The sequence below is a fragment of the Pempheris klunzingeri genome, chromosome 5 (assembly GCF_042242105.1).
Source record: "Pempheris klunzingeri isolate RE-2024b chromosome 5, fPemKlu1.hap1, whole genome shotgun sequence".
In the NCBI taxonomy this organism is placed as follows: domain Eukaryota; kingdom Metazoa; phylum Chordata; class Actinopteri; order Acropomatiformes; family Pempheridae; genus Pempheris; species Pempheris klunzingeri.
The window spans coordinates 12,291,036-12,318,604 of NC_092016.1; the positions used below are offsets into that span (position 1 = coordinate 12,291,036).

At 40.3% G+C, this 27,569-nt stretch overlaps 2 protein-coding genes across 2 annotated transcripts; both read left to right on the plus strand.

Moving 5' to 3' along the window:
* The first annotated feature begins 1,004 nt into the window (after positions 1-1,004).
* usp3 (ubiquitin specific peptidase 3) lies at positions 1,005-10,854 on the plus strand. The gene is made up of 15 exons (XM_070830423.1): positions 1,005-1,414; positions 1,719-1,779; positions 2,625-2,762; positions 3,183-3,266; positions 3,464-3,545; positions 3,820-3,899; positions 5,322-5,435; positions 5,905-6,018; positions 6,228-6,377; positions 6,608-6,714; positions 6,895-6,975; positions 7,093-7,211; positions 7,339-7,452; positions 8,927-8,994; positions 9,640-10,854. The coding sequence occupies exons 1-15, from the start codon at positions 1,324-1,326 to the stop codon at positions 10,121-10,123; spliced, it is 1,887 nt and encodes a 628-aa protein (XP_070686524.1). The 5' UTR covers positions 1,005-1,323; the 3' UTR covers positions 10,124-10,854.
* A 2,705-nt stretch (positions 10,855-13,559) lies between these two features.
* fbxl22 (F-box and leucine-rich repeat protein 22) lies at positions 13,560-18,121 on the plus strand. Its single transcript, XM_070831420.1, has 2 exons — positions 13,560-13,897; positions 17,611-18,121. Exons 1-2 carry the CDS (start codon positions 13,560-13,562, stop codon positions 17,957-17,959), a joined length of 687 nt encoding a protein of 228 aa, XP_070687521.1. The 3' UTR covers positions 17,960-18,121.
* Positions 18,122-27,569: the final 9,448 nt, after the last annotated feature.

Below are 27,569 nucleotides of genomic sequence, written 5' to 3' on the forward strand. Positions count from 1 at the left end.
CACAAAAAAGGAGTTTTGCAGAATAATCACTAGAATGTCTCATTTTCTGGGAAATGTTCTTTTATTACTCACTGTGGGTGTGTAAATATAAAATATGAATGTAACAGTGTTTCAACATGCTTTTCAGAGTTTGGTTGTTTGATCAGCTTAATAGAATATGCGGTTTACATTCAGCTTGATGTTCATTTTCCTACTATGTTTGATGAAATTTAAATTGTATTTTGCAACCCATCAACTCATGTGTGAACACTATTGATGACAAGTGGTGGAAATAAATCTGTCCCCATGTTATAATTTTGTGCAAACCTGAATAGTAACAGGCTTAAAATAAATATCTGGAAAACAATATTCAGTAGGCGCATATAGGAGTTGCAAATAATTACTAAAATAATGAGGCAGAACTCATAACACGTGATTTTTGAGATTACGTTACGTCAAGTGATGAGACAACTTGATGAAAGATGATAAAGAAATTCTTTATGCAACAAGAGTTTTGCAAGTGAAATCGCGTTATGTTTTACTAAATAAACTGGTGGTGGTTTCAGTGCATACTTAACCACTTAACATTGATATGATAGTTGTAATATATGTTTAAAGTAGATGGATTTACAGTTTTTTTACGTGTTAAACTGACTTTCTTGAACACAATTCATTGCTCGAAAAAAAAGCCGGAAGCGAGACAGCGGGTTGCTACTGCGCATGCGCAACTGGGTGACACCTACGACCCAAGTGAAGCCTCACAACATGGCATAACCGCTTATTAGATGAGATATTATAACTTCGGAATTGTCAGGAGGTATGAATACAATAGAAACACAGTCTGCTCAGGCATGGGGCACCTAATGATACAGTATTTCTAAGCTGACAGATGTAAACGAAGACGGAAGTAGTCTAACGTGCTCCCATGAGCTCTTTCATCTTTGTTTTGTAGCCTTTAACCAATAGCCGAGCCGGCAGTCATCACGTCACTTCCTCAAGTTATTTCCATTTGTTTGTGGCAAACGCCAGCAGTTACCTAGTACCTTATACACCAAAGAAAACGTCTACTATAACTTACAGTGTGTCATGGTGGAAGCAGCATTGCCTTTATTTTCTGTAACCTGCTGTACCCTGAAATTATGCAGGAAATATAGTGGCTACTAAACGTGTTAGCGTTAGCAAAGACAGGAAAACGTGCGTCGGCGAACAGAAGTAGTTGGTCAGCTAACGGCAGCTAGCTAGTTTAGGTTAATTGGCTAACTATTGTTAGCTGCCTTGTTTCCTGGTGCCGCCGGTGTTACGGTGTTGGCTAACGTTAGCGGACTCTCCCACAATAGAGAACTGATGGAGTGCCCTCACCTGAACTCAAATGTGAGCTCTCCTATCGATACCTCCCGGTTCCCCAACGCTGCTCCGTCCTCCTGGTGTTGCAACGGTAAGAAAAGTGTTTCTCACCCTCCCATGTTTCATTCAGTGTTATTAAATTTGACGTTATAGGAAAAACAGAACTACAGGTGTCTGCGTAATACTGTGGATAACAGCCTCAGCTGGTACTGCCACTGCCACGTTTGTGTCAGCCAGATTGATAAAGTAGCTACAAGTCAACAGCCATCACAGGGGCAGATCACTATCCACAGGATGTGCTGCATAACCCTGAGACAAGTCAAAGACTAGTCCAGAGTCAAATTCACTGCCTCACTAAACTGCACACTCAAGACGGCCTCGTGTTTTATCTCCAGTTTGTAGGTCGAATAAAAGTCCATGGATCTGCCTTACCTGTCTGATGGTCCATTGTGGAAGGTAAGTTGGTGTCTGTTGTTCTGTTGGCAAAAGAAGCTGTACTTAAACCAGTAAACACACCACACCACTAACTCAAATAATACACTGGTGTGTCTCAATCCTTTTGTTGACCATTTAGACTTTGTGGCCAGCAACTTAATTATACAACCATATAAGTCCTGTAATACACAGATTAAGGTTTTTAGTCTACAGAACTCAGTCAGTAGTCACCAAGGTGGGTGTATATAAATATGGCCCTTGACACCTGAAGTTAACAAAACACATATTAAGTATTTGGCAAAGGGATTCCCCCAAAGCTGCGATTGTGTTAGGATAGGTCTGGCAAGCCCCAGTTTCTGCTTTTCTTTCATTATACTTTGTCACGCCACATAGTCAAGCATCTGTTGTGAACTCTTCTGATCGCGTAGATGTAGAATATTTTGTTGACTCCACACAAAAAAGATAAAAATTACGTGTCTGAAAATAAACGTCATACAATATTCTTTTTAAACAATATGAAATGATGTCAATATCTAAAGAATACTAAAATAACTGATGATCAAACTGCATATATTTTGCTTAAGGTCCTGCAAATCAAGTAAGGAGATATGTAATGTCCACTTACCACATTAATGTTGAAAAGAGAATGTAGTCTGCGCTTAAATAGTCTGCACATTAATGCACTTAATGAAGTAAATAAAATGATCTGTGAGGTTTCTGGAAATACCGTCAAAGCATCAGTTTAACTACTTCCCAGGGTTGTTATTCAGGTTCTTGGATAACATTTGTGAGCATGATTAAAGCCATAACTTATTGTCATGTTATTTGAGATGCTGTTTGCTATGAGGAAATCTCTCTCTATATAGATATGTCAATGGACATGCAAAGAAGCACTTTGAAGAGAGCCAAGTCGTTGGCATTAGCCAAAAGAAGGGTGAGAAACAAGAGAAAGAGAAATCCCATCATTCTGTCTGCATGGACTGCAGCAACTACAGCGTATTTTGGTGAGTGTCGTTCTAGTTTACAGTCTGTGACTCACTATGGCGCCCATGCAAAGGTACAGCCATAAAAACCTCAAAGGATTCTTATGGTGTGATAATGGCAACCAAATGTCATCATTGATTCATCGAAGCTAATCGCTTAACTTTGCAAGTGATCCAGCATTTTCCTGGTTACATGCCACAAATGATCAGATGGTAATTACAAGCAAAATACAGTGACCCACTTGTTTTTAAATTTATAGAACTATTTGATGAATATCGCTCCTGCCACATTTACACTTGTGGTTAAATGTTGCATGCTACCACTGTGAAACAGAAGGCGATATTTGTATGATACCATGTTTAAATGGGTCCCAATCTCACCAAGTCTGTTGTGTTTTCAAATACGGAGCGAATGTGTCTTGACTAATGTGGCTCTTATAGTTACAGATGTGATGACTTTGTTGTCAATGACACCAAACTCGGGCAGGTGCAGAAGGTGAGGGAGCATCTTCAGAGTTTTGAAAAGTAAGTATTACTCTCAACATTAACGCCATGAAATATACTGTCTATATCTCATTGTTTTACTCTATTGTCATTACATTTGCTAAATAACAATAATTCAAACCTGGAATTAGTTTTTACAGTGAAGATGTATTTGCCAAACATCAGCCTGACAAGGAAGATATGCACATATGAAGATAAAATGTTGCCCCCTCTTACAGCTCAGCATTGATGGGTGACAGACAAAGGAAAAGGAAACTCCAGGAAAGCCCAGCTCCTGACAGCAAGTTGTTAAAAGACAATGTAAGTGTTGTGAGTGTTTTCCCTCATAAGAAGAAGCAAAGTTGTAGCCACTTCACAATTGTGTCCCAGCCCAAAAGGCTGAACTACCACTCAGACTTTGCTAAATTTTCCTTTTACAAGTTCTTGTTCACACTGTGTGACTTTGACTGGGCTCTAATTAAATGAGTCACATATGCCTTTAAAGAGCTTTACGGTCACAATATCTTTAACTGTTGCTATATATGTGTATATATAATACACACACACTCCTTTATGTGTCTCTTGTCTCTGTCAGGACGGGGCAGCTTTAGGTGCTACCGGGCTGCGGAATTTAGGCAACACGTGCTTCATGAATGCCATCCTTCAGTCCCTCAGGTAAGGCTCTGCAGCGAAGATGAGGTATGTGGGTGGTAAACTGAGTTTGCAGCATGGTTCAGTAGCTGTGCCCCTGCAGACCCAGGGCCCCACGACCAGTCATCCTTTATTAATACAGTCTGGGGCACAGTCAGGGGAATTACACGGGCTGCTTGGAAACAAGACAAGGCCAGATTTCCCAGCTAACTCGCATTTAGCCCGGTCCTGAAGGATTATACTTGTTTTTTTCCCACTGTTACTTTATATTGAGTACATTTCGTGTTTCTGCTCACCATTTATCAAGGCATGCCATAGATCTTTACGAAATATATGTAATCTGTTTTCCCACTTTACATCAGCTGTTAGTTTCGATCATGCACATGCACTATGGTGTTAAAATCAATTTGCAGAAACTTTAAATGTGATTCATGATCGAATTCAACATGGTGAATTTCTAGTTGTAGATGAAACATAATATACCATAGTTATTGCAGTTATATTATTTTTTTCATGGCAACCTCATCGCCCCCCTTAAAGTAAATAAATAAGTCAAATCATCAGTATCAAAACTGTAATGCAATTGAAAAGCAAAGCCAGACTGAAATGTTTATCTGTTTAGTTTAAGTCTGACTTTGGTAGCAAGAATTTGAATTTCATTAACATAGCATAGCTATTATTCCATTCTGCTATCTGTAGATTCATAAAAAAAACACAGTATACTTTAATTTAGGCTGCAATTGATAGAGCGATCTAGAGAGTAGAGCAGGTGGACAAGCTTGTCAAAAACAGTGTGGAGCTGCTGGTCCGTGTGTAATTGTACAAATAAAGGGCATCAAATAATATTGCATTTTCAGACAAATGCGTATGAACTAGTATCGCATATATAAGACACGAAAATAAGGCATAATACTGACTTGCGAAAGTAAGTGCAGTGATTTGAAAATGAAAATATTTTCTTTGTTAATTGGTGAGAGGCTATAGTGTCCAAGATTTTAATAGGCGGCTGTATGGCTCTGTTGTCGGGCAATTAAATCCAGTACGGACAGTATTCATAACAAACATGACATAACATGGCTAATTCAATGCAAGAATTGGTTGTTGTTTAATTAGATAATTAATCTAAACATTCAACTGCAATGTTAAACAATAATAAAGTACTAACAAGGTAACAGTAACTAGTGTCCTCCTTGAAGGCCTGAGAACATTCAAAATCTAAACTGGCATGATTTGAAAGAAGTGTCAGCAGTGATGTAAACATGTCTGTATGATCACTCAAGATAATTAAAACAAGGACATATAGCGAATGAAATCTTACAGTTTTTTATTATGTTGTCTGTAGACCACTTCCTTTTACAGTATTATTTTTTTTCATTCATTTTTTTTTTTTTTTTTCAAATATCAGGGCTTAAACATTTTATCACAAAACACGTGTTTCTTTGACAGCAACATCGAGCAGTTCAGCTGTTATTTCAAGGAGTTGCCTGCAGTGGCTCTACGCAGTGGTAAGACGGCAGGAAGAAGGATGTACCACACCCGCAGCCAAGGGGACAACAGTGTGTAAGGTCCTCTTCTGAAGGAGGGAGGGTTAATGGACTGAGTGCATGAGCTGAAATACATTTCAGCAATTATTAAAGTGACAAAAGTGTTACTTTGGAGTGAACATGGAAGATGACCTTTTTAGAAATCTTTTATGAGGCTTCTAACAGTTTACTCACTTCTAGTATTGCACTGCATAACAACATAATTAATGCTAAGAAAAAGCAAATGAAAACGATGAAGAACTGGATGCAGAAGCAGAATCAATAGTAGTAGTGATATAAATGAAGTCATAGCAATTTCCATTCTAAATAACGAGTGACCAAAAAAGTGAAAAAATATCTGCATTGTCTGACACAAATTTGGGTATGTGTTTGTTAAGTATTGATAATTCTACGTGTGTTGTGTCTTTCTCTCCACCCAGTAGAGTTTTAGACCGGCTTTAGATGAGTTGTGCAGCGTGGTAACAGGGTTGCTTTATGCTGAACAGGTCTTTGGTGGAGGAGTTCAGGAAAACTCTTTGTTCCCTGTGGCAAGGCAGCCAGACCGCCTTCAGCCCCGACTCCTTATTTTATGCTATATGGAAAATCATGCCAAGTTTCAGGTATGTCAACATCTCCAGAGACTTTGCCAGAATTAAAGTTCTTAATGCAAAGCAGTAAATCATTTCCTTTTCAGTTCTGTTTTCTGTTCATTTATAACATGATATAGTCAAGATGTTGTCAAAGATGCAACATTCAATACGGACTACAACAATCTGTTGTGAGTTTACAGTGATGTAAATGACATTTAAAGCTTTGTTTTTGTGTCCAGGGGCTATCAGCAGCAGGATGCCCATGAATTCATGCGTTACCTGCTGGACCACCTCCACAGGGAGCTCCAGTACAGTCGCAACGGGGCGTCTCATCCAGTCTCACCCCAGGAGGGGGTCAGACTCTCCACCGCAGAGGGCAAATGCTGCATGTAATCCCAACAATTATTTGTTCATGCCAGTTTGTTTGTATGCTTCTGCTGTTTTCCAGTTGATTTTATATCGACAAATTAGACACAGTTCACATCGTAAACATAGTGTCAGCCATCATGGCATGGCTTATGGAACAGTGAAATAGCCCATTTTACTGTGGCATAAACATTCACATTGATTAAGCACCAGAAGATTTTAATGTGTATTTGTGTGTCTTGATTTGTTATAGAAATGGGACTGCCAGTGTTGTCACATCCATTTTTGGTGGCTTACTTCAGAATGAAGTAAACTGTCTGATATGTGGGACAGAATCTCGAAAGTTTGATCCATTTCTTGGTAAGACAAAAACAACTTTTGTCAGTGAATAAACACATGTAGCTTAGTGCTGTCCTCTCGCCATTAGTGTTCCTCCCCATGTCAAAGTTAATGAGAGACTGTAAACATTTATACATTAATATAATTGAAGCACAATACAGTCTGATGATGCTTGACATCAGACAATTTATTTCCTCTCAGATCTGTCTTTGGACATTCCCAGCCAGTTCAGACAAAAGAGAAGTAAGGACCAGGAGCCAGGGCCGACATGCACCCTACGTGGTAAGTTTCTCACCGTCGGAGGTAACGTCTCATTACACATTTTTGGCAGCATTGTTTTCTAATTGTGGACTGCTGTGATTAATAACAGCACTTCATATTCATTTGACTTTGTTTCAGACTGCCTACGTAGCTTCACTGACCTGGAAGAACTTGATGAAACAGAGCTGTACTATTGCCACAAGTGTAAAAAGCGACAGAAATCCACTAAGAAGTTCTGGATCCAAAAGCTGCCAAAGGTAAGGACAGAATTCCTCAATTCTTTCATTGCAATTTACTAAGTTGACTCTTTATTTTATGACAGTAAAGTAGCGGGGAAATGTTTATGTTTTTTGGTATAATTTGAGGTTTTATTCCCAATTGTAGGTTCTGTGTCTGCACCTAAAAAGGTTCCACTGGACAGCCTTTTTGAGAAACAAGGTGGATACCTATGTGGAGTTTCCACTGAAAGGCCTGGACATGAGGGGCTACTTACTTGAGGTGAGCTCAAAACAGAAGATGTGTGTTGGTCATTGAATTTCACAATGTAGCTTTAATCTTGGTCTTTTTCAAACAAGGCATCAGGAAATAGTGTAGATCTGTGGCAATTTGTGGACTTTGACAAAAATAAAGAGTGATACATTTATGAAATTGGAAAGTGCTGCAGTTTAGTCAGGAAACAGTCATGATTCATAGGCTACACCAGTGCCACAGAAAGAACTGTATCAGGTCTGAACTGTGCTCTTTCAGTTCAAGCTTCTGTGACATTTGGCTGCAGTTTTGTGGCTGTGACCATGATAACAAAAATAAACATCCTCACAGATACTTGTATTAATAAGCCAACAGTTTTTTTCCTATCCACTGTTCAAAAACTTTAAAAACAAGTTTTTCATCGTGAAAATTATATTGGTATTACCTCAGTCATACATGTAGGAAACGTCACAATACCACAAGACCTTCGTGTACTTGAGTCGAATTTAAACCTTTGTAATGAAGGGTTTGGTAACTTAAAAAAAGGACTCAAGACCTTAGTCACACCATGGAAATGCAAGACAACTGACTGTACTGTAAAACGTGAAATGACGGTGTACTGTAGTGGCTGCAATGTAAGTTGGGCACTAACACAGCAGCCGCAGACGGCATGAAGAGCAGACTATTTGAAATGTAGCTCCTTTGCCAAACTGGTGATTTAATCAAACTGAATTTCCCTCTTGGGCTGATGATGGATTTCTATCTACAGTGGAAAAAAATATGATTTGCTAGTTGGCAACCAGAGAGAGATCACTGTTGGCCCCTGGTGGCTGACCAGAGATGCACTACATCTGGAAAATGGGGATTGTCTTAAAATCGTATTATACACACACTAATAGAGATGAAACATAAAACCAAATTGAGCAATATAAAATTAATCCACAGCTATTTTGATAGTTAATTGATTTTTTTTAAAAGGAAAACTACTTTAAATTCAGCCTCTAAAATGTAATGACATGGTGGTTTTGCAGATTTCTATGGTTATAAACTGATTATCTTTGGGTTTCAGACTATTGGTTGTACATTTTATTGACTAAACCAGAGTTTCCCAACCCTTGTCCTGATGGCCCACAGCCCTGCATGTTGTAGATGCTTCCCTAACACACCTCATTCAAATGAGCTGACCATTTGAATGAGGTGTCTTCCAGCGTCATCCAGCTCTGCAGGAGCCTGATAACAACACATTCATTTGAATCAGGTGAAGGAAAATCTGAAACACCATCTATGACTCAAATTCCAAACCACCGGTGTGTTTTGGAATTTGAGAGTGCCTTTATGCGTCTTCCTGTCTGAAAGTGAGACCTCTGGATTGTGTACACGTCCAGATGCCAGGTGGTCTGTCTCCTTTAACTCGTAAATCTTTGAATCTTTGAGATGTTGTGGGTGGAACTGAGAACCCAGAAAGGAAATCCTTATCTCTCTTTTTTTTTTTTCATGTTTGCAGCCAGAGAATTTATTACCAGAAAGTTGCCTGTATGACCTTGTTGCTGTCGTAGTGCATCATGGATCTGGGTGAGTAGATGCAGTATCCCAGATTAAACACACGATTGGAGAATTTGAAAATGATATTTGCCTGGTTTCAGCTGTTAAATTATAATTTGCGGTTTTAACAAGCATATAGAGCATCTAGAGTGCTGCAGCATCTTGCATATCTCAGATTTGTCTGGGGGCAGTAGGTGTTTTCCCTATAGCTGACAGATGGTCATATATGTATGCAAGAAGTGCTATGTGCATGGTTGCAAAATGAACAGCTTGATCCCTACATTATGAAAAAAAAAAGAACACTCAGCCATGAATCTATACACTATCATCTGCGGACGAGCTCTGACTACCACAGCTGGCTGTCTGTCACCCAATTTCTGTATAAACAGTTCAGATCCAATTTTGTTGAAAAGCCTTGTGGACAGCTGCAGTTTAAAAATTCATGAAGCCACTAAATGCTGAAAGGCATTACAGGCTGAGTCCTTGAAAATGAGTTGAGATATGCCAAGAGCTCTTCATCAAAGTGCTGCTGTTTTACCTTTTAGCCTCTAGGTGGGGATGTTGCGCTGCCACTGTGTTGTCAGGCTGAACGTGTCCCTCTCACTTCAGCAGCAGTAAACCAAGTCCTGTAAGAAACCAGACAGCAGAACATGATGTATGTGTCTGTGTCACCAGGGTTGGATCGGGACATTATACAGCATATGGCAGCCACGAGGGCCGCTGGTACCACTTCAATGACAGCACAGTGACTCTGACCAATGAGGACGTAGTGAGGAAGGCCAAGGCCTACATCCTCTTCTACGTGGAGAGGACTGAACAGGTGGCCTCAGACAAGACTGCCACGAACAGCACAGCCACAAACAAGCCCGCTGTGGACACAGCCGCCATAGACGGCGTTTCTTCAGAAGCAGCTGCTCAGGACAAGGTTACAGCGGGCACGGACGACACAGATACGGTTTTGACGGATGTGGCAGCCTCACTCATGAATACCGTGGATGTGGCAGCGCCAGATAATGCTGCACTGGAAAATGTTGGTGAAGACATGGCCGAACTTTATGAAGCTGACACAGCTTCAATGGAAGCTGCAGCAGATAGGGATACCTCAGACAAGGCTGCAACAGAGGAAGCCGGCCAGGCTGCACAAGCTGTTGCACAATGATTCAGTCAGATTGCCTCAGACCAGCTCCTCACTCCATTCTGGCCTCACCTCAATCACATTTCTCACAGTGCTTGATTTACATGGCTAATTTTTCACGTTAAACGTCTGTGTAACTCTTGTTTTTTATGACCTGCATGACGGCATCATGTATAATTTGCTGCTTTAGTTTTGTTCAGTATGACTTTTGGCATTTATTTCCTTGATGTTGTATTTCTCAGTTGAGACTGACTTCTCCACATGTTATAGATTCCAAAGGTGGCTGTTTAAAATAATGAAGTAAAGCTGTAGCCTTTGATAACCTCTGTTGGTCCAACGTTTAGCCTAGAATGATATGATTGATTGTGTCAAGACACTGTGTCATTGTAACAATATTTGGAGTTTCTGTTGTTTTAAAGTTTAGAATTTTTGTAATTTCCACCTCTTGAAAACCTCATAGTTCTGTTTTCAAGTTATTAGGGAAGATTTTAGGATATAGAATGCAATGCATTTATTGACTGACAAGTGCTCATTAGGGCTTTAGAAAGTTGTTTCTTCTTGACCAGAACCAATGTGAAACAAATGATCATTCGCCAATTGTTTTGTTTTTGTCTGTATTGACGCTGGAGTATAATTTAATGTTTTATGTTGATCTGAAATGGGCTTAGAAACAGGCCCCTGAAGAAATGCTCTTTTAAAACAATGTATCAGGCAAAGTGAACATGACAGAATACAATAGAATCTTTTTTTCAAAGGTTTTATGTTTGTTTTTTATCTTTGGAAAAAAACGTTCACCCTTCTCTGAACCCCACTCCTTCGGTAGCAACTCGGCACATCCATTGCCACAGCCAGACAACATGAAGCAGTTAAAACATGATGCAAAGACGAGCTTTTTTTTATTTCTACCATTACTCCTTTTAAGCGGTTGAATCTTTTTGATCCACTGGGTAAATATCTTTCCATCCAAGTGGACTTGATCTGTGATTCATCTTTTTTTTTTTTTATTCAAATTTATGGACTATAGTTGGAAACTGTCATGCACTTGGATTAATAATACACAGATGTTGGTGTTCAGTGTTAAGAACAAGATACAATAAACTGCAGGACAAAGGGAAAGAACATTGATGTAGAGCTTAAACTTAAATTCACTCAATTTGTAGGTCGACATTTTAATTTGCGATTATTTTGATAATCAACTGATTTAACTAAGTAATTTTCACCCTAGAGCCTAAAGCTTTGTCTTTTTGTGATGGACATCTTTCACAATATTTTGAAGAAAAATGTCTTAATGCACACCTGTAATACCTTTTAAATGTATACGTTAGTTGATGAGAATCCACTGGTTTAACTTGAATAGCTAGTTTTAACTATAAACCCTTTACACCACACGTACACTCTCTGATGTGCATGTCAGAAACTCTCTTGACTTTTTTTACATCTCTTTTGACTTTATTAGCTGGTGACCTGCACACCAGAAAGTACACTGTGTACATATATCCAATATAATTCTCTCAATACCATTAATATGACTTGTAATACTAAACAGCCTTTGATATGTCCAAGTATGACCAGAGAGGAGAGCAAATGTCAAGTAAGCCTTTTTTTGTTGCTATTTTTCTTATGTGAACATCTCCGCCTACACACACACACACACACACACACACACACACACACACACACACACACACACACACACACACACACACACACACACACACACACACACACACACACACACACACACACACACACACACACACACACACACACACACACACACACACACACACACACACACACACACACACACACACACACACACACACACACACACACACACACACACACACACACACACACACACACACACACACACACACACACACACACACACACACACACGAGGTCCCCTCTGGACACGTGCCAGCCAGGCAGCGTTCTCGCTCAGGCAGGAACAAGCACTCCTGTATGATGAGGAACAGCTGCTCTTCCTCTCCTGCTCACAGGTGGCTGTGGGCTCGCTACTCTGTCCCCATTAATGACACAAGTGGCCTTTTTTCCACTGCTTTTTCTTTTTCTCTTGGAGGCTAGATCACAGTTGCTAATAATGAGCTCACATTGCAGAGTTTGTTAGATCAGAGGACTGGTTAAGGACATCGTGACACAGTGAGTCACAGTACAGACTGTAATCAGCCTCCCAACAATGGCATTTCCCAGTGTCCCGCGTTTCTTGGTGATAAGTGGAACAGGACATAACTGGCTTTGTAGTGTGGAGTGATAACATATAATGGGATTTTGCCTTTTTGCCATCTCAGTACATATTCTGCACTCCAATTGAGCAATTTCAAACAAACAGCCTGAGTCACAGTTCACTGTGTTCCTTTAGGCAAAGTCCTGTGTGACACTGTTTGTGCTTGGGACTCACATGTAGGGTTGGCCAGGTTGAGATTATGAAATGATTAGGCTCTCTAATTATTTTGAATATGATATGATAAAAGAAAGAAGTTGTATGGTCTTAAAAGTGGGTCATTAAAGTTTTATTGTTCGGTTTAAATTTACAGCAGGTGTCTACTACTGTAAATACTACCAAGTAAAAACCTACCTCAATTAACCAAGAGGCTAATTCAACTCATTGTTATCATGCTGCAGTGGACATTATTATTATTTTAAGCTGATTCTAATATTGTTGCTCTTTCTTATATGAAGTGGATAAAATCTTGGTACCCTTCGTTTGTTCAACCATCTATAAAATGTATTTTAGGATACAGATGGCACGCAAACAACTTAAAGATCCCCTCCTGGCATGCTTTAAGATATTTCAAAATTCTATGAAAATGGTCATTTGTGTCTGATAGTTTTCTACACAGAAAAGTTCAATTATGTAGTTGAATATTCTTAAAATTACATCCACTCGTCCTTCTGCATTGAAACATAGTGAGCGTGAAGTGCTACACTGCAGCGACATCATTCTGCACAGCGAAGATCAAACATCCATGTGCAGAAACAATAATACAAAACACATTTTGATGGGAGGAAGTCTCTCCAGCAACTCAACCCAACAACACCTGAATATTTTAACTAGGGAAGTATTCATTACAGGGCTGCTACAAACTGGAGGTGTATCTCTTTTTTTTTTGTGTCCCTCACTGTATCTGAGAACTAGGCCGGGGTTCTGTAAACATCTGGCTCTGTCCAGTACTTGCTGCCTGTTGAGAGCCATGACAGATGGAAAGGGAGTGTATGGCTGAAACACTTCCATCTTTGACCGTACCAGCAGTTGTCTTCCCAAAATAGCTTCCACTGCACGGCCTTATATGTGCAGGCCTCCAGCGTGTGCCTGAGGAGGCATCATGTATCTGGGCCACACAATACTGGCTGCAGGCTCATTGTTGCTGCTTACCAGCAGGCCTATCAGCACCCCAGAGACGAGGCCTCTCTTTCTGTCTTGGGACGGCTCACCATGCACATCACCCAGCTCAACCGCGAATGTCTCCTCCACCTTTTCTCCTTTCTGGACAAGGACAGCCGGAGGAGTTTGTCCCTTACCTGTCATCAGCTGCGTGAGGTCTTCCTGGACCCCCGCCTCTGGAATCTACTCCACTTCAGCTCCCCGTGTCAGCTGAGGAAGGACAACTTTGTGCTGGGACCCTCATTACGCTACTTGCGTGTTTGCTGGTACTCCAGCAGGGTCCTGCAAGTGTGCAACATTGAGGATTGGTTGAAGACCTCGTTTCAGAAGGACATCTGCAGTAAGCATGAAAGCCTGGTCAGGACTTTCCTGGCTCATGTCTGCCACATGTGAGTGTCTGTGTGTGGTTCTCCTCTGCTTTGTGATGTATTTTGGAATCAAAACTGACAAACATTTCCTCTAATGGTCAGTGATGAAAAAGGGTCTTGGCCTCCAGGTTGAGAACAGCACAAACCACAACCTCAAATCCGACCACACAGCTAAATTACCTCCACTCTTAACACATCCGCAGGTAAAACAGAAGATTTTACTTTTAGCTGTTTTTTTTTTTTTTTGGATGAATCTTGAGCTGTTCCTTTTGTCCATTGCTGTAGCTGCTGGTCACAAGATAATGCTAAAAAATGTCTCCGTCTGAGGTTTCCCAGTTATGAGCTACATATGGACATTCAAAGTCTTGTCTTAAAATGTTTCATTTTGGTAAGATATGTCTTGAGGATGATCACACAGTTTCCAAAAAAACTCAGCAGGAAACAAAATTGTTTTCATCTAGAGGCACATGGTTTACTAAAACTGGCAGCAAGGAAGAAAATCATTAGAAACAGATGGTGTATCCGGTGCTGGCTTTAGAGACAAAGAAGTGACACATCTGTGGGACATACGACTGATTCTATTAACTAACATAACTGTGGTCAGATATTAAATTATATTTATTGAATGATGTGACAGTTGGATTTGATAGGTCACTGAAATGTAGCTCTATTGGCATTTGGCCTTGTGTATGTGGCTGGCTGCATGCAGGAATCAGCCTGGAGAAGCGTAATGAGGTCTCTGGATAATTTCTTCAAGGCAGCCAGTAATAACCGTTGATGTGAGGGAGCCTGGCCACCGCAGCTGGCCGGGACAAGAGGAGGGAAGAGGGGAGAGCTCATTGGCTGAGCTAACGGCCCTGCGAGGATTTCCTGTATTGTGAAATTTGAGATGCAGGACATGAGAGCTGGGACACCAGTCAAACTAGACCCACCTACTTTGTCTGGGTCCTGTATCTCAACGCCCTCAAGGCACACTCACTGCATACTGATAAACCCTCCCAAATTGTCTAAAGCAGAAGAGAGCAAGTGCACGTGACAAAGTGGGAGGAGACGCAGAGAAGCTGTGGGGGTGATGAAGAGTGATTTGGCTGCAGACCCTCCCAGTCAGCTGCAGACTGGAGATTTACGCAGGCAGGTGGAGCCTACAATTGGCTCTTTGTTGCCGTCAGAGGAATGAACATGTGCGTCCGTCTCTGCCTGCCTCTTCCTGGATAAGACTCCACGCAAACTCTGACGCCAAGCTCATGTCTGTCTTGTTTTTTTTTAATCTTCTTGGAAAAAAACTATAAAACATAGCGTGTCATTGGGCCTCTTTACAATGTTGTTTCCAGTGTAAGGTTCCTCTAACGCCAGATGATTATTGAATCAATGCTTAAGCACACAGTTATTTGATATTGATTAAGTTGAGGCCACGGTATTGGAGTTATACAACAGAAATTAAAATGCTCAACACGCCACTGTGTGTTGCACAGTGGGTAGCAAAAGAAGCATTGAGTAGTTTGAGTCCAATATTTGATATGGACCATGTGAATAAATGGAAGCTTCTCTCTCAAAATGAGTGCAAGCACATCTTGGGTTACTATTTAAGTTGTAAGTTTTAAGACCCACAAAGTCTTACAGTCTTAAGTACAGTTCCAGCTGACAGCTAAATTTAGCAAATGAAATATGTCCAAAATCTGTTTAGCTTGTTTGAAGCAAACCCTTCCAATTAAAAGACCAAAGCTGCTGAATGTTAAATGTACGTCTCAGTTCCTTTTAGAGTTCACTGGATAATTTAACCAGACAAAATAACCGTTAGGAAACCAAACAGGTCATTAGAGAGATGATTACAGGTTAGCAGTGTGGTGTTCCGCTTGTGCTCGGCTCAGACCAGGCTGCCCCTCGTGCTGTTTTTTTTTTATTTGCATCATGTCTCCAACCTAAATGAGAAGAAGGAAGCATTGCAGACATTTTTGTGGCGCATAGGACAGATAGCTAGATAGATAAGACGAGTATGATCGATAACCCGAAGACAAATTTGGATGATGTCATCTTGTAGCATATTTTGTTCTGTCTGTCGTTATTAAGAGCTGCAACTGTACTAGATCAAAAGACGCACAGAAGACATCAGTGGGATAAACACGCTGCAGGGCAAGAACATTAGTATCAAATCAGGCAGCATGCAAAGAAAAACAGGCCAAACGAAAAATTCCTTCTACATACTGTAGCAGTTTTTTCTGTGAGTCGTTTTTGCATTAACTGATTGCCAACTTGGGCTGAGAATCGATCAAAATGTCATTTTCACTATTTTTCACATTTTAAGTTTCAGATTTTAATGTGAAAGCCTTAATATTTTTTCTTAAATCAACTAATGTATTCCTGTAAAGCTGGGACATGTCAATGGAAAACAAATTCACAAATGAGGAATTGTCCATAGGACGAATAAAGACATCAATAGGGTCATCTTACCACCCTGAGAGGTGCTATGATCAAGTTCCCTGATGTGCCTAAAATTAAACTTCACTAATGTGCATGCGGGCATTTGTGTGTGAGAAAGCAAGAAAGGAATTTGCAATGAGGACGGATTAAGACAAGGTGGCATGCGGATAGTATATGCTTCAGTAGAAAAAACAACACCTACACACACACACACACACACACACAAATATCTGTACAAAGTGAGGGGGGTGTCATAAGAGGGTGGATTATGTAACAAAGGTTGATGAAGTTTTTATTCCTGTCATGTTTACCTCCATTCACTTCCCTGGTGTACTGAGCTTGTCTGCTGAGACGCACCAACAGTAGCAGTACTAGTGACGACTAAATCTCTAAATGTCACCAGCTTTGATCTCTTGTCATTCCACCACCCCACCTCCTTTTTTGTCTTTTTTTTCTTTCTTTTTTGGTTTATGTCAATCCTGTGCAGTCACATCCACTGATAAAGCCCCACATTGGCCCCATGCAACAATGCAACAGGGCACGTGGATTGACTGTTCAGAGGTTACTGGGACAGTACCCTCAACACTTGCAGGCAACCGGAATATGTTTGGCTCACATGTGGCAAAGTGGTCAGATTATGTAAGTCTTTATATAATCTGCATCAGTGAACGTGAATGACATCCTCGCTCTGCTGCCATCAGAGTGTCTGTCTGCCAGCTCTGTGCTGCCGGCCTGCCAGTAGGTTGCAGTGCACTCCTGATACTACATGAAAATGTGCAGCTCACATTCATTTTCAGAGGTAATTCCAACAAAATTAAACGTGAGAAAATGCATTTTTGTCATATTATGATTCATCAAACATCCTGTGATTGTTCTGTGGAGTAGTACCATACTCCATTTATTCACAAAGGCTTTTTAGAGGACGGAAACTCATATGCCCAGTGGGACTGTGTGTGAAGAAAAGATAGCTTGGTCTAGGTATTAAACCGCTCTATCGTTAAACAGATCATGTTGCTGCGTCTCAGTGGTGTAGTTTACATCCCATTCACACATGGCTCAGATCAGGCCACAAAACTATGCTCTGCTCTGATATCGGATTCTATTCAAGAGCACTGAAAAGTATAGATCTGAAAATAAACACACACGCCAAACGGCATTGTTTACTTAAGGCTAGTCCTACTCCAAACAAGCTAATCCTTTCCTATTATACAATATGTCCTAAGGCGTGATGAGTGACGCAGAGCAGGTCTTGTACTGGTCGTACTCAAACATGTGTCATTGGTTAATGAGGTTACTGACTGCTGTCTGTGTCACAGGTGTCCCAACCTGATCTCACTAACCTTGTCTGGATGTGGACACATCACTGACCAGGATGTGATCTCCATGCTGCAGAGCTGCAGGAAGCTGCGCCGCCTCTACCTGGAGAACTGCGTCCGCATCACCGACCACAGCCTGGAGGGTGTGGTGGCTCATGGAGGCAGTCTGCAGGAGGTGAAGATGGACTTCTGCAGGAACATCACTCAGGCAGGGCTGCAGGCTGTCAGAGAGAAAAGGCCGGGCATCCAGCTGAGTGCGGAGAGGAGCGCTGATATGATCCCAGACAGCAAGCCTGAGGAGAGGGCGCCGCTCAGGAGGACGCTGCAGAAAGTCCTGCAGTTCTCCTAATGGAAACTTATTCAAATCCTTTCACATGGACCACAAGGGAGAGCATTTCTCTAACTTTCGGATTTAAGGACATGATGCTATGATGCCTTTGTTTTGATTTTTAACCTATTTATATTTATATTTATTAGAAGTGTCACCCTTTTGTTATCCCCTTTAATACAACACATATTAAATATGAGTCTTTATTTCAAATACATGCACTTTTTAAGCTGTTTTTGTTCCATTTCAACCTAGCCAGGAGGAATTCTAAGTACATTCCCGATAAAGTCTTAAAGTGTATACACAGGTGGCCTTATCAGGAATTCTTAAATCAATAAACACTGAAATGGCACAATCATATGATTCCACTCTTGAAGGAACAGTTTGCCATTTTGAGAAATATGCTTATTCACTTTCTTGCCAAGAGTTAGATAAGGCAATCGCACGTCAATATACAGCCAGTTAGCTTAGCTTAGCACAAAGACTGGAAAGAGCTAGGTTGCCTTCACCCCACCAGCGCTACAAAGTTTGTATATGTTGTTTGTTTAATTCACACAACAACTGAAGTGACAAACCACAATTTGACAAAATATTTCTTGGACAAGAAAAAATCCTCCTGTAAAAATGACGTCAGTTGTGATTTTCTTCACTTTGGTTTTTGCACGGCTACATATTGACCATACACATATAAGAGTGCTATCAATCCTCTCATGTAATGCTCAGCAAGAAAGTGATTAAGTGTATTTTCCCAAATGTCAAACTGTGCCTATAATAGAACTTGATACTTTGATTAAAATAACACACACACACACACACACACACACACAAACACACACCTCCCCCAGAGGAGTTATAAACGCCTGCACAGTACAAAAGAACAAAGGCCAGTGGTTGCACTTATGACAGGACATATCAGAGCTGGGAGGAGGGACAACGTGTGCACGAGTTGTGATTGGAATCATGTCATATATAATATATAATATCAGACATATAGAGTTTGTTTGGGGAGTGTGTCTGTCTGTAAATACCATGTGACAAATGTATTGCATGCTGCTGCTGCAGGGTGCTCCTTGTCCTATGACCACATCTCTAAAGAATGACTGTGTATTTTCACACATGGTCAACTTAATGAGGAAGAGGCTTTTTTTAATCCTACCAGGATGTGTACTTTTCAGATGTTTTTTTTATACTGGATCTGGAAATATTTTGGTTTCTTTTTCTGTTTCCTTTGAAAGATCGCAATGCTGTGTGCTTTTCTATTGACTGTGTTTTTTGTTTTTTTACTTGGTGTGTATTTGTCCTTTTTACTTATTAGATACATTAAAGACAATTTCTTGATCTTTGTAATACGGACTCCAAGTACATCTGCAAAAAACAGTTATTAGAAGAAACGCTTTTGTGATCCTGTAATTCAAAAACAAATGTATATATGTGATTGTAATTCCATGTAAAGCAACTACTGCGGCACTATGGGCCTTTAACAGGTTTGTATTAATCCATTATTGCAGAATTACAGCACTGGTGATCATAAAAAAAAAACAGGTACTCAGCCTCATAATGCAAAATGTTTAGGGCTAACTTGAATTTTGTAACAACATAGTATATCTAAGTAAACTTCTGATTTGTGATAACGAAAGAAAAATGAGCACAATTTGCATTTGAACTCAACTCAATTAAATTCAAGAGTAATTGAATCTTTCCAGTGAAAACAAAAAAAATGCACGTAGAGTTGATAAGAGTCAGACCCATTTCAATTAAATAATTTTGCTCCCATGACAGGTCTGTAGACACATGTTATCCCCATGATATTAAATGTACCAGGCTTACTGAAAACTGCAATGCAACACACAATGGTGACAAAAGACAGCCCTCATGAGTGGGTGAGGACAGTAGAGCATATATTGTTTTAATTTACAGTAATGCCTTGTTTTGCAACAAAAAAAGCTCCAAACCGTCCAGATAAAGATAACTCTGCTATTGCACAGAGACACAGAGGCTCACTGCTCAGAGGCCAGACTGCAAGTGCTATATTGTTTACTATAAAGGAAAATGACTTAATAGCAAAGTGTTTGCCAGGATAGACCTCTAACTGATATGAGTTTGAGCTGGGAAGACTCCTGAGGCACAACCAGCTGCCTACAGCACTCCCAACACAATAACAAGACTCAGCTCCAGACATGTAACAGCACGACTGTATCAAAGCTTCACTCTGCTTGTTTCCAGCAGGGGCAGGATTTTTTTTCTTTATGGTTGTATAATTTCAAACAAAGACATTCTTGAAAGACCTGTTCCACAGATGAGTGCCCTAAAAAGCACTGCTTTTTGCAGTGTAGGCAGTGAGTTTGTTACCTCACCAATACTGATGTGAGTAACATTATATGACTCCTCATTTATATGTCTGTCAGAATTGTGAATCATCCTTCGCTCTAATGGTATCTGAAGACAAGTACTGATTTAATCCTGAACGGGTTCCTTGTAACAGTATTATACTCTGAGAGAGAGTGATACAGAAAACAACTGTTTTCTGTGTGTGGTTTGATATTGAACTTATTGTGCACAACCATAAACACATAACATGGACGTTTACAGTATTTATCTATACTGGCACATTCACGTGGTATCTTGTGTTGGATTGTTTTAATTTTAATATCCTCAGCTGTGTTTTTTCTCTTTTTTTGCTGTACAAAGGACAGTTCATGAGAGAGCTGGTGTAATATAAATCATCCAAGATCAATGGACACCCACATGTGTCTGTCTCCACCATGGACCATGAAGGGTCTCACACAACTGCGCCTGAGGTGACACAGACTGGGTTTGGGGCTAACTATGTCTTCAAACACACCACACTTTGTAATTATATCCCTCTTTTATGAGAACAGTCTGCTAGACTGCTCATGGTTAAAAGTGCTTAAATGGAATATTGTGCCAACAGATTTCTGATTGAAGCGTCAGTCACGGTGAAACTTTATAACTTTAAGACCTGCTTCACAAGACATTTTACAAAAAACACGACAGATTTATTTGAAGTGCTCGAGGAGTGATTCTGGATGTCACACTGCTGGTTTTCTCTTTTCCCTTTTCTATTATGTAACTCTGCCACTGAGGGCTTGAAATTGTTTAGATTTTGACTCCGCTTGTTTGCCGATATGCTTTGCGTAATACCACAGCCAAATAACCCTCCCAACAGGTTCAAGTCTGTGGAAGTGATCCATCATCTGCGGTGGAAGCAGTATTCAGGTACTTTTACTTTTAAAGTAAAAAAAAAAAACACCATGTAAAATGACTCTATTACAACACAACTTACAACACAGCTCACAAATAAAAGTACAAAAATATGCACTTTAAGTATCAAACATAAAAGTACTCAGAAGTTACTGTTAAATGTATAAAGATTATTATCATTATATTATTAGATTAGATTTATCCCCTGTACATCACGGGACAAAATCTCATAACAAAGTCAAGGCTCGGCTTTAGATTCTGCAGGTTTACTTTCTCACTAAATGCATGTCTTAAAGAACAGAGAAGGAGCTCTGCAGACTCCGGGCCCTTGCTGGCACCATCGTGATTGGACACATCTGAATTTAACAAACAACAAGAGGAAAGCAAGAAAATTGTGTAAAAGGCTAATTCCAAGGGATTGATTAAATTTGTTAGTCCTGCTCCATTAGAATAACAAATTTCATTAAAAAATTCCAGTCGAGGGAAACAGCTAACACTCTAATCATTTTAATTAGCTGCTCTGCTCTTAACAAGTGGCATCATGTGGAGAGATGAGAGACTATGATGTTAATGATGCAGCATTTTTTTGCATTTAGTTTGGAAGACATGCTTATTACATCTGAATGTGAATCACAAAAGACAAAAAAGTTAATATTTTAATAATTCATTTGTAAGTATAATTTGATGTTTTAAATGTATTATGCTAAACCAGGTTCATGGCAGGAGACAGTAGCATATTAAAAGCAAAATTATACGTGAAAAACACTGATGTATGGAAGTTACAGAGACTTTTTAATGTTTCTCTGAAGCCATCTTGAGAGCTTGCACACTTAACCTCTTTGCCACCCAGTGACACTGTTTATTTTAGTTCAACTTTCATTAAATGACTTCTGAAAGCCATCGTTTAGCCCACAATGGAATGTTAAAATGGTGGAAAAGATTTGTGGTTTTCAACAGCTTCGGGACAACTGTGTCTCATTAGAGGTTCACAGTTTTCCGGCCTGGGCCATGTAAGAGTACTCCTCCGATTTTGCATTTCACACATCGACTGATTCACAATGGTCAGTTTAAAAAGTGTGTGTGTGTGTGTGTGTGTGTGTGTGTGTGTGTATATTGATATAATATGGATATATTATTGATTATTGATATAATAAAATGTTGTCAGCATGTAGGGGAATTGAGTGACAGGTACTTTTTACAGTAATTGTAAAAGTAGATGGATGTTCTCTATGACTTTGTACAAGTCAAGTGACGGAGCAAATAGAGAGGGACTGAAGAGACAGCCTTGACGACAAGAGTGTGTGATATGAAATTGGGGGAAGTAATGCCACCCATAACGATTATCACTGTGGGTTTTTGTTTTACAGTAGTTGAGTCATTTTGGTGAATTTTTCTGAGCAGCAGATATTACATACAATGTATACAGTAGATGCTCTGAGGATGATGTCTGGCAAAGTATCCAGTATGTTATCTCAAGGATTCATGCTAGGTGAAGGCCTTTGTGGAGCTTGTAGTGCAGGCTTTTCCTCTGAGTGCAACATGAGCTGATAAAGACAGGATGCTTGTGGTAATAGAGGGAGGGGGGCTGAAGCAATGGAGGTAAAAGGGAAGGGGTAGCCATTTGAGCCCTGAAACCTGAAATCATCAGTTTCCGGACAGCCCTACAAGGTCAGCCATGGGAGACATTTCCAGTATCCAGCTGCTGATTACTCATCCGAGGAGGGAAGGAGGAGGATGTAGAGGTTTCAGCAGAAGAGAGAAAGAAAAGTGTTTTTTGGTTTTTGAGCACTTTGTGTGTTTGTGATTCCATGACCAAGTGTTTGTCCAGGGCCAGACAGGGAGGAGCTCTGTTGAGCTCTCGCCGTGATATCAGATGCAGAGTCATTTGGCTTCAGTGACTAATCAGTAACTGTGCTACTTTTTATAACCCAAAGCTTTATGTCATTAGAACCTGGAGTATAGGCTGTAACATAACTCTACACTGGGGATGAGTAACAGTCTAGACGGTGGAAGCTTGTGTTATCTTCTTTTGTATGAGACAGGGGATAAATAGGCTGCAGATTCCTCAGTTCCGACCTCTATTATCACAAGTAAATGCAACGGGGACATTCATGTCTTGAGTTGATCAAAGAATTTAACAAAGTCTCTGTTATGTGTTAATACCTTTTTGATGCAGTTTTGTAATTGTAGGTTATTCCAGAGGTGAAGTTGTGTATATTTCTTCTGTGTGTTCACATATCACAGTGATGGAATGTCATGGTAGTTCAAATTAGATTGTCCGTCACCAGTTGAGATATTAAAATGCAGCTCAGACATCAGTGTGACCATGATAATTAAATAATATGATGATTAATAAAATGATACTCTGAAGAGCTATTTTTCGGCTTAATGAGTACTTTGACTTTTAACACTTTAGGTACATTTTGCTGATGATACTTTTACTTAATGCAGTAAAAGATAGTAAAACCTTTTTTTTTTTTTTTACACTGTGCTACTTGAGGAAAATATCTAAGTACTTCTTCCACCTCCTTCAATTCTCCAACCAGCTCATATTTTTCAAGAAAGATCATGTTTACGGAGTATCACGGTCTATATGCCTCTGGTTCAATATCTGGCAAAGGAAGATGTTTGGATGTGCTCACATGAGCTCGGAATGTAGATAAATCGTATCTGGATAACAGACGCATGAAATGACGGACGTCTCTACCTGAGACATCAGTTAATAACTCCCCGTTAGCAGTTTGATAAGAAAAACTGCAACTAAAGTCTCATTTTAAATGTTGTGTCTGTATATTTTAATGTTTGTATGCGCTATCTTGCACCTGCTCTGGTAGGTGTGAGACTGTCCTCGGGGCCCAGTCTGCAGATGGAGCATGATGTAGCAGAGCTTTGAAGTCCCTCTGTTGTCCCAGGATGCATTATTCTCCATGTTTCCTGCTGGGGTAACTCAAAGACTCCTTGCCAGAGGCCCCTGTCTTTGGGTAGCTCTCTGGAGCCTGCCTTGTAGCTGAAGCCACAGTTGAGAATTGTGGAGAGAGCTGCAGTCTTTCATAGCTATGTGTAGACATATAGAATACAAGGTGTGACAATTCAAATCTAGGATACGAGCAACACATTGATATTTTAAATCATTCCCTAAACCTGACAGCTAAGATTTGACTTCTCTGCACGCACAAGCTGATATTGCTATGGTGTTGAAATGAGAAGGGTCACCCAGAAGAGAAGGAGCTAAAGAGGGAAAAGGTATGACGAAGAGCAGCCTCCTTGCGGGGGGGAAGCGGAGGGTTGCCTCAAGGACACATGGAGTCCAAGAGACAGTGTTTATGTCTGTCACAACATGAGAGCCAAAAGAAGACAAAAAAAAAAAAAGAAATGGCACAGGAGCTGCAGCAGACGGGGGGTTGACTCAGTCGTTGACAGTCTCTCACCTCCCACTTTCACGTGCTGAGAGACCATTTCAAGATTGTGAGCTTTGCTGAATGTACACTCTCTCCTAAACTTTAATTTGAAACATTTGCTTGTGAAAGAGTGAATTGAAGATACTATATCACCATATTCTTTTAGTGCTGCTCCGTTCTGGTTACTCATAACGCATCGTGTAACATATCTGACAAAAATGGGACGTCTTAAGTAATCTAATCACCACACTAATGACATCCAAGGATAAATGCTTGCTTTCATGTTCTCATTGTCCATATTCAGAGCTAATCTGTCTCTCCATTGATTACTCTGCATGTTAAAATAGGGTTGTTATTAAATGTGATGTGAGATGAACACAGCCACCTACTTATGCTGTGATCATTACAAATGAAACTGTTCCAGATTGCGTTATTGACAGGAAGCAGAAAGCTCCAGAAATCAACCTATTTTCATAACAATACGTATTTATGCACACATTTCTCTTTCTCCCTAGATGCTTTTCGTACGATCTAATAATTCCAAATTTGATTTCCCTGTGGTTCTTAGCTAACTTGTTTTGGCCCGAGGCACACACGAAATAGGAGGCAAGAGCACACAGAAGTGGGGCTACTGCTCCCCTGTGAGCCAGAGGATGGGTCTATTTGTGGAGCTATTTCTGTTTCCGTCTGTCAAAGCATCCTCAAAGGCTGCCGAGCTCCGGCCAGAGCGCATGTGAGGGAGTAACTGGAGCACTACGGGGGAAGACAGTGAAGACACTGATGATGCTCCTTGGCTGGGCTTCAGGCAAGGACAGAATCAAAAGCAGTCTAGGATGTGATGGAGCACGCTGAGCTGATATCGTACACCGTGTGCTGTTTGATTGTCCCCCATGTGGCCTGGTAATTAGACAGGCAGTGTGAGAGCCCTGTGTGTCTGCTGTCGATCACAGCCTCTACAGAGAGGCTGCATACTTGGACCAGTCTGCCAGTCCAACTGGTCTCACTCTGCAGGGGATGTAGGAGGACAGCCAGCCTCCTCTGACGTTAGCATGGATGGAGGACAGAGCAGCAGATGACATGTGCAAATAAGAGTGGGAGGCTGAATGAAGCATGCTTATGAGTCACAGCATGTGCACATGAGCGCGCTACTTATAATGACAAGCTTTCAACTTGAGTTCATCGTGCATTCACTCTTTTGTTGTCAGCAAGGGGTACATGGATGGAAGGGATAAACAGGGAAACACAGAGAGCAGAAAAGCATTTCTAACCAGCCTGATTTCCACTCAAGCTCACTGGCTCTAATATGTTATGTTGGAGGTCAGTATTGAACATGTGTGCTCAATGTCTAGTGGCAAAGGTCAGTTCCTTCCATTTACTTTCATACAAGAAAGACTGAAGAATCTCTAATACTCTATTACAGTAGAAGTAACAGTGAACCGCCCTCACATATCTTTGTATTTGTAAGGTGAGCTAAAGAAAACTACGCAAATGAAAAATCACTGGGATATTCAACTGCCTGTCTGAACTTGATAAACATAGAAGGTATAACAAGCTTTGGTTTAGCCCTGCTCAGCCAGAATGTGTTATCAGAGAGCCATTATCATCATTCAAGTCGTCCTTATGGATGGAAGAAGTATTCAGGTTCTTTTAGTCAGTAAAAGCAGTAGTATACCAAAGCAAAAGCAAAGGCCCTGCTGTAAACAAAGGTAAAAATGATGAAATGATCAGTGCCCCTTTCTGTGGTGTTAAATATGTTGATGGAATAATCTCCGTGATCCATTAACATGTGAGCAGGATTTTTGTTGTAGCTGCTCCAGGTGGAGGTGATTTGAAGTGTTTTATAAAGTATTGTGTAGTCTAACCTGCAAAAAATTCAATCTTATCAAACGTATAAAAAGAAAAAAAAAGTATGAGTAAATGAGTAAAAAGAACATAAGATAGAAATATTCAAAGTATAGCACGTGTACCATAATACTATACTGAAGTACTGTACTCGAGTGAATGATTGAACTTTCCTCCACTGGTTGTCTTCAGTGAACAAGAGAGCAACATGACGCAGCCAATAGTGAACCCTGGGACCTCTAACCTCATTCACATGAGTTACTGGGTGATATATGGCTCCATGTGTGACATTTTAGCTGGCTCTCTCTCAATGTTTTAGAAAATGAATTCTCTGACAGGTCAGGCCTAGACATCATATTTCACATTGTGTCTTGTTACATTGTACTCAACAGGTGATGTCAAAGGTCAGGTCAGGTGCGATAAGAAGAGCCTTGTCAATACCGCCCTGCGGAGGCTCAATAGAGTGAATTGCGAATTACTTTTGCCCCAAATTCTGGAGTATCCTATTGCATTTCAACATTTATTCACTAATGAAACGATGGAAAAAATAAGTCAAATGCTTTAAAAAAAACTGGCAAAATGTAATCCACTTCAACCTCTCCTTGTTCAGTGTCAACATTCAACAGTAATTTCTAGCAAAACTCTCACTCACTGAGTAATTTTAAGACATTAAATTCAATAAACAAATGTCTAGTGTTGCTGACAGGTGTTTATAAGTTGAATCCACAGTTTAATTAATGACGTGCCATTGTGCATTTACTCTGCCACTAATGAGTTTTTAGTCTTTTCAGTTGTACCATCATGTACAGAGTGTAGCTGAGCCCATATACTGTATATGTAATATGTAAACTATTCCTCTAAATACAACATATACATGGAAACCTGATGATAAGCTACCTGTTTGTCATTCATCTTATTGTCTCGAATCACATCATATTAATTTACTCGAAAGGGAATAGTGGATTTAAATCCTCAAACAACAGTATACATCAAATCAGTGACAGAGTCAGTGATTGAAAGTGACTGGAACACTTACATGTGTGTGAAGTGAGAGTGAAGTCACAGCAGAAGGAGGAAATGTCAGTTATCCCATTGGCAGCTCGGCCCAGAGTTCATGTTTTCATAGTAGAAGAAAGAAAAGCTCTACTGAGGCCAAGGACAATGAGAGG